The 12041-nt window shown below is 38.8% G+C and overlaps 1 protein-coding gene and 1 long non-coding RNA gene across 2 annotated transcripts in view; one reads left to right on the top strand and one right to left on the bottom strand.

Moving 5' to 3' along the window:
* The window catches only part of LOC129532157 (uncharacterized), a 190391-nt gene that overhangs the window by 3570 nt on the left and 174780 nt on the right, over nt 1-12041 (bottom strand). The window lies entirely within an intron of this gene.
* The window catches only part of WDR64 (WD repeat domain 64), a 149604-nt gene that overhangs the window by 8997 nt on the left and 128566 nt on the right, over nt 1-12041 (top strand). The window contains exon 3 of the mRNA XM_031015516.3: nt 9804-9906. Within this exon, the coding sequence (XP_030871376.3) occupies nt 9804-9906 (103 nt within the window). The remainder of the gene's footprint in view (nt 1-9803; nt 9907-12041) is intronic.

Here is a 12041-nt window from a genome sequence, read left to right as displayed (position 1 = left end):
TCTCTCTCAAATATATATGGAGCCATCTCAAAATTGACCACATTAGGCTAAAAAGAAAATGTTAATAAATTCTGATATAATAAATTAGAAGCCTAAAATAAAAGATAGCCAAATCCCCCACGTCACCCAAATAAAAAACAAATTAATTAATTTTAGGAAAAAATTGCAAACGAAAAAAGTTTCTACAAAGTCTTTGAGGAATATTTAATTCCCATGTTGTATGCATGTTTCTATAATGTAGGAAAAGCTGAAAAGCTATCCAGCTCACTTTATGAAGCTAAAATAACACTGAATTGAACATAGACAAAATGTCAGGGAACTATAAGACAATTTTACTCATAAATTCTAAACTCCTAAATAAAATGTTAACAAGTTGAATCCTGCAGTGCATTAAAAATTATTTCCAAGTACAATTTACCCCAGCAAAGTAAGGGTGGTTCAATATTAGAAAAGCCAGAAACGTACTTCATTTAACAAGTCAGGGGAGAAAAAATAATATGCTAATGTCAATCCAAGGTCAGCAAACTAAGGCCTATGGGCCAAATCTGGATAGACAGCCACCTCTGTTGTGAATAAATTTTACTGGAACACAGCAATGCTCACTCATTTACAAACTGGCCACGGTTGCTTCTGTGCTACAATAGGAGAATTACACAGTTTTGATAGAGGCTGAATGGCCTGCAGGCCTAAAATATTTACTACCCAGCTCTTTTCGAAAAATGTTTGCAGACTTCCAACCTTAAAGTAAAATTAAAAGTAAAAAAAGATGTCTAATAAGAATTCAATAGCCATCCTTGCTTTAAAAAGAAAAATAATCTTAGCGGAATAGAAATAATAGAAAATTCCATTAATCTGAGAAAGGAAACTGACTGTATTAGGATTCTACTGCTACTGTACTAAATTACCATAAATTTAGCAATGAGAAGAAATGCATATCATAGTTTGCATGGATCAGGAGTCTGGGACAGCTTCACTGGGTCCTCTGCTCGGGGTATCATAAAGCTGCAGTCAAGGTGTTGGCAAAGCTGGGTTCTCATTTGGAAGCTCTGCTAGGGAAGAATCTGCTCCTAAGCTCATTCAGGTTGTTGGCAGAATTCAATGCCTTGCCGTTGTAAGTCTCAAGGCCTCAGCTTCTTGTTGACTGGAGGCTGCAGGCGTCCCTCTTGTCCTAGAAGCTGCCTGCAGCCCCCACCATGTGGCCCTCTATACTGGCAGTTCACAACTTTGCATTTGCAAGGCCAGCAGGAGAATTTTTCCCTCCATAGTCTGATAAGAGGAAATTTTATATAATGTAACATAATCATGGGAGAAACAGCTCATCATATTTGTCATATTCTCTTAGTTAGAAGTAAGTCACAGTTTCCACCATATTTAAGGGATAGAGATTATACAAAAGTGTGACTTGTGTGTGTGGGAGGGAAGAGGAGGACATTTTAGAATAGGTCCACCATAGAGACTTACCAGAAACCTTTTTGAGCAAGGATCATATTTATTGCTGAAATACTAGACACAACCCCATTAAAATCAAGAACAAGAAAAGGATGCCTATTCACCACTAATCTTCGACACTTTATTGGAGGTTGTAAGCAATGCAAACAGAGGGGAAAAGGGCAAGAAATGGAACTGATATGTAATCAATTATTTAAAAATACAAAATTCTCATTATTTGTGGATATTCTACCAAGAATATCCAACAGAATTATATGGCAAACTATTAGAACTGAGAGGTTCAAAAGAGTTCAAAAAAGATACATGGAAGAATCAATAATTTCCATGAACACCAGCAATAACCACCCCTCTCTCTCACCAAAACTAACTAGAAAATAAAGATTCCACTCACAAAAGCAATAAATAGGAGAAAGTATCATGGGATAACTCTATTGAAAAAAGACAGCAGAATAATAATTGAGAGGCTTGGTTTGTAAAGATACCAACTGTTCCCGAATTGACTTAAAGTTTAATCTCAAGCTCCTTGCTGTTTCACACGGAAGTGAGAAGACAAGGGGAGAGCTGGCCCTGACCCCCGTCCCTTCTTTTGCCATTACTGGCTCCATCTTACATCATGAGGGGCCATGTGCTCACATATGGGCACCCCGGCCCACATGTCTAAGCTCTTCCATACCTTCACCTCCACAAACACTATCCCTTGGCCACTCCCTCAGAACTAGAGGTGTACACACCAGTGGTGTGCAACCCACCCTCATATGGTGGATAAGAGGCTTCACAGGCCTGAAAGTAGACTTGGCCCCTTTGGGGAGAGAATTCTGGGGTTCGAAGAATCTAGGGCATGGTTTAAAAACATTGTTATGGACCCCTGGTAGACGATGGCCCATTAGCTTCCACAGAAAAAACTAGAGTGGGGCCTTCCAAAGCTGTGCTGTCCGACAAAGTGGCCGCTAGCCACATGTGCTATTTACATTTAAATTAAATTAGAAATTCAGCTCCACAGTTGCACTAGTTACATTTCAAGTGCTCGATATTCACATGTGGCTAGGGGCTATTGTATTATACAGGACAGATTACAGAATATGTCCATCATTGCAGAAAGTTCAACTGGACAGTGCCACTCTAAAGGCATAGGCCCCTTGGCCTGGGCCTAAAAGCAACATTGCAGATGGAATCATAGCTATTTTTTTGTTGCTTTTTGTTTTTGTTTTTGTTTTCTAGATATACTGATTCAATAAAGTAGAAGACGTAAATGTATTTAACAAGAGCTCTTAGCCACCCAAAGATTTTGAGAAATCAAATGAAGGGTGAAACAGTCAGCTACTTTGCAGCCACACAGAAATGACTGTTTTTTTCCTAAATTGTGTAAGTGTACAACATGAATGCATTGTTTTGTCTTTTTGTTCCAGGATCTAATCTCTATCACACTTTGTAAACCCTGCGGATATTCCCCCATAGATCGGTAACTTGAATGCAATGTCATTAAACTTGGGATAGATGTGATTTTGAGAATCACATTTTCTCACTGTTCTCTATTTTCTTATGAATATTTCTCAAACACTCAGTGGTTTATATGCATGAATTTCTAATGCAATCATTTTGGGCCACTTAAAATATGAAAATGTGTGTCTAACCAATGTTTCACGTCAATATAAAAAAATTACGAACATTTGGAAATTAGAAAAGTCTGTTCATATTTTATTACACACTTAGATTCAGAAAAGCAACGCTCTAAAGATAGCCCATAAATGCCAACAAATGAGACAAAGCACTTTGTGATAAATCCATTTACATGGAATTCTACAGTAACTGAGAATTTGGTCTCTCAATGAAATACTAAAGTAAATCAGATTTTTTTTGTTTGTTTTACAGATGAGGAAATCAAGCCTCATTGTCTCTGACATCTGCTCCTCTTTCCCTTTCTAGCTAGAACATCATAATCTTCCTTCATTTGTAAAATGTCTTATTTTTTTCAAGCACCTTCTTTTCAGGTTCTCATTTAATCTTCACAATAGCCATGCAATGTAGACTATGGAGGATACATTATTGAAATGATAAAGATGAGAAAAATCACAAAAAGGTTAATTGACTTATCTAAAGCTGGACAGAAAGTCTGTTTTGGTCTTGGGACTGAGATTTTTCTCCCTCTTTATGTAGTAAGTTCATGTGACATTATCCTGGGGCCAGGTGCGGTGTCTAATGCCTATAATCCCAGCACTTTGAGAGGCCAAGGCAGGAGGATTGCTTGAGCCCAGGAGTTTGAGACCAGGCTGGGCAACATGGTAAGACCCTGTCTCTATGAAGAAGAAGAAGGAGAAGGAGAAGGAGAAGGAGAGAGAAGAAGAAGACTTTAAAAAAACAAAACATATGACATTATTCTGTTACATCACTTGGGTTCCTATAAATTGTATGCAAGTTTAATAGAAAAACTCATGGCCAGCTTCTGGCACACTGTATGTATATAAAGAATCACTTGAGGTTTTAAAAAAAATGGGGCAGGAATGTTCTTCTTTTATTGTCCTGTCATTTTTCTCACAAACTATTTGTGTCAGTGCTCCTAAGGGGCATTTCTATTTCAAGCCATGTGAGCTAAACTTTCTGGGCTTCAGATCCATCATCTGTAAAATGGAAATTCAATTCGAGGAGACTAACTTCATTTCAGTATGGATTACCTAGTGTTTTCTTAATCAGTTGATATTAATCTTATCAGGTAATAAAAACACGATTTATTCTTTTAAACTCAGGCACAGACATACCAATCTTGTTCCAAATATAAATCTCTTTGTGGTAGCAATGCCACAAAAGTTTCACCTTCTTTTTCAAGATTTTTCGATGCAAAGACACTCGGAGAATTTGAAATTCATAGAATAATGAAATCTTATAACTCACCTAAACATTATCTAGACCTGCTCCTTCAATTTATAATGAAAAAAATTTGATGTAAAGAGATCAAAAGAAATATGACTGCCTTAAGTTTATAAAGCTAGTTAATGGAAAAGTCTGGTGCAGACACAGTCTACTTTTCTTACAATGTCATGTTAGTCTGGGTTTCCAGTGGGCAACTTATAAACACATTTTTTTAGGAGCACACTACAAATTAATCCAAAGAAGAGGCATACCACACCATATGGAATGCCTATAATTATGTTCCCTCCCAAAAGTGAATTTAAAGTGAATTATTATAAATCTAAAATTATATTTGCTAACTTCAAAAATGTTAAAAGAATGTTCCAGGATAGGTTAAAAAATAAGCTGCATGCAGGTTTTTATTTTCTTCTATTGGCTTTTTTATTTTCTCCATATGTTCTACAATGAACATATGTTCCTTATATAATCAGATAAAAATGAAGTTAAAAATGAATCACTTAAAGCATGGAGCAAGACTTTTAAATAGCATAGTTAAAATAAAATTAACACTCTAATAGTCATAATATATATATAAGTGATAAAATACTCAAATCTTGTCACAGGCAAAATTACTACACTGAAACTGAAAAGGTCGAAAGAGAAATTTGAGATCCCAGAGGCTATGGCTCATCACAGGAGAAATGGGTATTTGCTGCTCTTTAACAACATTATTTGCTTGAGACATTTCCTTTCAAAATGTAAAACTTTCACTGTTGCTTCTGAAGGAGTTTATCTGGTATAATACCTAAATTTTTCTCAATAAATTCAAGTAATTTGATATTTTTCATATCCTTTGGAAGTTATTTTTTGGTAAGCATTGTAATAGTGTGTTATTTACAAGTGAAAGTAACAAAATTTATTATTGTCGTAAGAGCATATGTCCACAGTCTGCCATCTACCTACATGTAGATGTGGTTATCAAATATATGCATGCTAAAATGCATAGCTGATGTGTTGTTTGGGTAAGTAACAAAAATGCTTAGTGCACAGTTTTAAATTAGCGAGGAAGATACTTGAATTCTGTTTCCTGTACTGTCTCTGGAAAAATTAGGAATTACAGTTACTCAAATGTTGACATTGATTGAGCTCCTACTGGGGACTTGGTGCAATCTAAGTACTTGCTAATCTTTCTCATTACTAAGTAATCTAATCATGCACTTCCTCAGTTAATCCTTACAACAGAGCATAACATGGGGATTATTACTGATTATCCTTATTTTACACATGGGAAAGACTCAAGTACAGAGAAATTAAGGATCTTGCTTGAGGTCATGTGACTAGTAGACAGTAGAACCAAGATTTGGACCCATGACCAATTCCTAAAGCACTGAATACTTCCTTGAATAGGACATTGCTCCTGAATTTCTTCACATCTGTTCTTAGACACCTGATGCCTTGGCACTATCCCCACAAAAATTAAAATAAAGTTAAACGACTGTCTGTAAATTGCTCTTTGAGTATGGGTATCATTGACGTAGGAGACATAATTTCAAATTAGATGATAGCATGCATGGTGTGGAGTTCTCCCATCTCTGATAAACATTGGAATTCATTAATGTAGAAACAAAGACTCATCATCACCATTATCATTACACATTCTCTGAAAATTATTATTTCACACTATTCTCTGAGGTTAAATTTGCTGCCAACGTTTATCAATTGTCTACTTTGCATAAGTCCTTTAAATTGTACCAAGTTGTGTTTATAAAATGAGGGTGTGACTGGCGGAATTCTGAAGGTGCCCGTCTTCCCCAAGATTCCTGTCCCCTGGTTATTCCATCAAACATGAACATAGACACTGCTGGGAAGGAGCTTTGCAGATGGAATTAAGGTACTAATCAGTTAACCTTAATATAAGAAAATTATCCTGGATTATCTAGGTGGGTTCAAACTCATCATATGAGTCCTTAGAAACAGAAGAGGAAGAAAGAAGAGAGACTCCAAGCATGATGGGGGACTTGAAGTTCCATTGCTGTTGCGGAGACATAGGAGGGCCCATGTACTAGGACTAGATAGAGACCTCTAGGAGCTAAGGGCAGTACAAGCTGACAGCCAGCCCAGAACAGGCCTTCAGACCAACAATCCCAATGAGCTTGGAAGTAGATTCTTTCCTGAAAGTCTCCAGCAAAGAATGCATCTCTACTGACACCTTCATATTAGGAAAATGAGAGCCATACTGGACTTCTAAGCTACTGAACTGAGAGCCAATAAGTTGAAACCATTGTTGTTTTAAATTGCTACTGTTGTAATTTGTTTCAGCAGCAATAGAAAACTAATTCATAGAGGAAAAGTGTCAAAGTTCAATAAACGTATGTCTGTTGTTACAACCAACAGAAAACAAAATGTAGCTAGAAGAGGAATTCAAACTCAACAGCAATGTAAGGAGGTGCAGCACTTGGAGAAGGAAGCTAGAGAAGACAAAAAGCAAAAATAGGACGCAGGTTTACTGTATTATCTGTAATTGACTTCGGAAGGTGTTTTTGTATTTTTCTTTTTAAGATGGGAGAGATCTGTACTTGTCTGAATGCTGAAAGGAAAAGTCAGTAGAAAGAAAGATGTTGAAGATTCTGGGGAAAGTAAAAGAAGACACCCTTTGGGCTGGGCGCGGCAGCTCACGCCTGTAATCCCAGCACTTTGGGAGGCCGAGGGGGGCGGATCACGAGGTCAGGAGTTCGAGACCAGCCTGGCCAATATGGTGAAACCTCATCTGTACTAAAAATACAAAAATTAGCTGGGTGTGGTGGCAGGATTGTGGAAATATATGACTGAGGTGACAGACCACCAATTCTAAACTGGGTAAGAAAGGAAGCACTAACCACAGGGAAATGACAGGTTAGGAAGGAATTTCCCTCTCAGGGTCTGATTGTCTGTAGGAGTCATATAACTTTCCCAGCAAAGTTTCATACACTATCAATTTATCGAAGTGCCCACCTGACTAATCTTAGAAAAAAACAGTCTCATCCTTTAGTGGACTGATGGTTTTAAAATACTACCCTTGGCCGGGTGTGGTGGCTCACACCTGTAATCCCAGCACTTTGGGAGGCTGAGATGGGCAGATCACAGGGTCAGGAGGTCAAGACCAGCATGGCCAATATGGTGTAACTCCATCTCTACTAAAAATACAAAAATTAGCCAGGCATGATGGCACAGGCCTATGGTTCCAGCTACTAGGGCAGGAGAATTGCTTGAACCCAGGAGGCGGAGGTTGCAGTGAGTCGAGATAACACCACTGCACTCCAGCCTGGGTGACAGGGCAAGACTCCGTCAAAAAAAAGAAAAAAACAAAAAAAAACCCTTAAAGACAGCCTACTGTTCTCATTAGAGGCTGTGGTCTGGATTAACATATCATTTATTTTTCTCTCCCATGAGGCCTTCTCAATGTAGGCTTTCCAATGATAACAATAGCTAATGTTTTAAAACGATTGCTATATGCCGGGCACGGTGCAAAATGCTCATTTTGACATGACACGATGCCATCCATTATGTCATTTAAGCCTCAGTAAAACAAAACAAAAACAAAATACAAAGGTTTGTTCTTTTATTCTACTGATGAGGAAGTTAAGACTTCAGAAGGTGAAGGTATTTTTCCAAGTAATGACTATCAATTCATTGTACAGTCTGAACCCTGACCCTGGACCACCTGACTCCACAGCACATGCTCTTTGCCATGAAGTGGTATTGTGGGTTCGAATGATATAGGGCTGAGGTACAGATTGATACATAATTGTTAACTGAATAATGCATAAGTTAATGATGACAAAGATTGCAGTAACAAAACCTTCCTGTCCACTCCAACATAGATCTATTAATTTTCCTTTTCTTTTCTCAGTCCTTCAGAGGTAATTAGATATTAAACCTAGAGGGTTTTGTACCCATAAAAAATGAGCAATGATTTCTGAGAAGATAATAAGCTTTTATTGAGTGCTAATTTTGCTGGTGGGAAAAAGGGAAAATACAAGCAAGTCTCGATGAGCCTGATTTTCCCACAGAAGGGAATCTAACTGTGGGGAATAATTAGGGCAATTGTACGTTGGGAGGTCTGAATGTGGGGGAATGTACATGAAGAAGTAGTAACATTTGTGAAGCAACTGATGACAGGACATATATTAAACTATTAATATAATGTTAAGCCATCATCTAGCATCTAAATCAATATTATTAAAACAAAATGGCACATTGCTGGTTTTGATTTATTTCCAATTCAGTCATTTAGTCACTAGTTCCTTTAAACTCAAAGTAGTCTCTCATGAAAAGCTTGTTAGAAATGCAGATTCTCAGACCCACTCCAGACTTACTGAAGCCAAATCTGCATTTTAACAAGATATCCGGGTGGCTAGTATGCACAGTGAAATTTCAAAAGGACTCCTCAGTTCATTTCGTGCATTCAACTTTATGAGAAATACTGATATACTAATTATATAACTTTTATAAGCATTTTATTAATTTAAAAATTTAAATACATAATTATTTTTAAGTTCGCTCATTAATTTATAAGAATTTTATTTCTGTTGGTTAATAAGACAAAGAACAGCTATCTTATTTTCTTCATTTTTCAGAGTTATATAATTTGACAGTTTATTCACAAATAAGAACTCTTTTCTTCCTCACAATTTTTTTTTCATGGTAATTTATTCTCATGCAATGCCTAGAGAGTAGGATTTGGAACACTTAAAGCAACTCTTAAATTCCCACCAACAGGCATAAAAACTCCCCCAACAGGGATAAAGAAAAAAAAATCTAGCCCTGAAAAATTCATGGAAAATGGGTAAGATAGTCATTTGAGAGTGGCCAAAGTCAGTGTCAAAGTTCTTAGCTGGAGCCCTGCATGATGAGGACTGATTTGATTTCCAAGTAAGTGCCAGCTCCGAATAGATCTATCAGTCTGAGCGTCAGTTCTATTGAAAAGAAAAATCAGTAACTGCTCAAAAATCATGCATTATCAGTATACAGTTTGTTGAATATATTAAACCAGGGGTCCTCAACCCCACCAGTCCATGGACTGTTAGGAATTGGGCCGCACAGCGGGAGGTGATCAGTGGGGGAGAGAGCATCACTGCCTGAGCTCCACCTCCTCTCAGATCAGCAGTGGCACTAGATCCTCACAGAAGCGTCAGCCCTGTTGTGAACTGTGTATGCAAGGGATCTAGATTGCATGCTCCTTATGAGAATCTAGTGCCTGATGATCTGAGGTGGAAGAGTTTCATCCCGAAACCATCGCCTGCCCTGGTCCGTGGAAAAAGTGTCTTCCATGAAACTGGTGCCTGGTGTCAAGAAGGTTGGGGACTGCTGTATTAAACTGTCTCCTGGTATAGGGAACCCCCTGACATTCACAAAGCAAGGTGCTGGCTGTTAATCCTAATTAGCTTTAAATTCAGCCAACATGAAATCTGCTACTTTATAGCTAATTCTGAGGCATGGTGCATATTTATATGTGCTGTTTGGGATTTCAGATCTTTGGATACTTCTCCTCTGAAGAAGATCCTATTGCTTCCCAGTTGGATGAAGAAAATTTGGTTTTCTTTGTGTCTAGAAAAAGGCGAATTTTAATTTCAGGTGACATTTTAATTTTCTCTTCCAAATTAGTATGAGTTTTAATATTTTCCTCAAGAATATTGGAACTATATTTTCCATAGAATCACTTTTCATTTTATGTATTTGTTCAATACTTTATCACTGGGTGTCGGGAGTGGTGAGAGTTTCATATGCAGTATCAGAAGAAACTCTACTACTGTTGAAATGGAAATATTATAATTGCTTTGAAGGACACTAAATAGAGAATGTGATGGAAGAAAATTCACATTTTCCTGAAAAGGCTCAGACTTGCAGTTAAACCTCTCTGCAATGATGTCACAATAATGCATGCTCCAGTAAAAGAAGTCATGTTTCTTTTAAACTATTCTTAAAATTAACTTTTTGAGTTTTCACTAAACATGACTCTTCTATTCACTCTCATCTACCCGGGATTATCTTAAAGATGTTTAACCTGACATCTCTTGAGAGCTTGGGCCAGTCATGGATGGGCACTGTCCCAGTCTGGGAAGTCTCTAATGTATGTGTTCTTCATTTTCAACTTTGAGCCTGGGACCCAGGACCTCCCATCCCTCTCCACTCTTAACACCTTGGGGTTTCTTCTCCTTCTTCCCTCCATGGTGGGAGGAGGTCAGGAAGAGGGAAGACAAACTTTCAAACCTACTCGTGTCTTCCAGCATTTCCTCCCATATTCTGAGATGAAGGTCAAATGTGATGTCTCTTAAAAAAGTACCGGGAGTCTGGGCACAGTGGGTCATGCCTGTAATCCTGGCACTTTGAGGAGGTCAAGGGGGGTGGATCACCTGAGGTCAGGAGTTCGAGACCAGCCTGGACAACATGATGAAACCCTGTCTCTACTAAAAATACAAAAATTAGTCAGCCATGGTGGTGCGCACCTGTAGTCCCAGCTACTCGGGAGGCTGAGGCAGAAGAATCGCTTGAACTCCAGAGGTGGAGATTGCAGTGAGCTTAGATGGCACCACTGCACTCCAGCCTGGGTGACAGAGACTCTGTCTCAAACAAACAAACAAAGCACCTGGAAGGCTTTGTGAGCCAAACCCACCTCCATCCTTGACTCTTCCTTGGTCCAACCACTGACCTCAACAGAGCCTGGCCTCTGGCCATGGGAACTAGAAAAAGAAAAAGAAAAAGAAAAAGAAAACACACACACACACACACACAGACACAAAAGGGCTGTCCCTGCTGCCACCACACTGAGCTAAGGAGGGGCCCCAGAGCAGGGGAGAAGTGTTGCTGGCAGTCTATGTTAGGGCTTTGCAAGTATTTTTCTAGATGGCAGTTGCATTCTGTAATTCATTTATCACTCAACAAATATTTGCTAAAGTCTACTTTGTAGGCCAGACACCTTTCTAAATGCTAGAGACAGAGCGGTGAACAAACAGACACAAATCCCTGACCTCATGGAGTTTACATTCCAATAGGGAGAGGCAGACAATAGCAAAAATTAAACAAGTAAAATATACAGTATGTCAGATGGTAATACACACTGTAGGACAAAAAGCAAGCAGGTTGTGGGGAAAATAAAGCAGGAATGTGGGAAGGAGAAGGTGGTTTGAAGATGGGAGCATGGTGGTTGATGGGGTGGTCAGGGAAGTCCCCACTGGGAAGGTGAAAAAGATCTGTAGAAAGTGAGAGAGCAAACCATGCATTTCAGGTATTGGGGAGAGTGGTGGGAGCTAAGGTTGGAGAAGCAACGATGGGAGTGGGGACAGGTGTACTGGGACTTGTATGACATGCTGAAGACTTCTGAATGAGGCACAAAGCTACAAGGGGGCTGTGGATAGAGGAGGGAGTCACCTGAGTTATCCTTTATATTCTTTTCCAGCTTCTGCATTTAAAATAGTCTGTACTAGTTCATGTCCTTTGTAGGGACGTGGATGAAGCTGGAAACCATCATTCTCAGCAAACTATCGCAAGGACAAAAAACCAAACACCACATGTTCTCACTCATAGGTGGGAACTGAACAATGAGAACACATGGACACATGAAGGGGAACATCACACACCGGGGACTGTTGTGGGATGGGGGGAGGGATAGCATTAGGAGATACACCTAATGCTAAATGACGAGTTAATGGGTGCAGCACACCAACATGGCACATGTATACATATGTAACAAACCTGCACATTGTGCCCAT

Source organism: Gorilla gorilla, chromosome 1, assembly GCF_029281585.2.
Source record: "Gorilla gorilla gorilla isolate KB3781 chromosome 1, NHGRI_mGorGor1-v2.1_pri, whole genome shotgun sequence".
In the NCBI taxonomy this organism is placed as follows: Eukaryota; Metazoa; Chordata; class Mammalia; order Primates; family Hominidae; genus Gorilla; species Gorilla gorilla.
The sequence above is the reverse complement of the archived record's forward strand: the minus strand, read 5'-3'. Positions and strand labels throughout refer to the sequence as shown.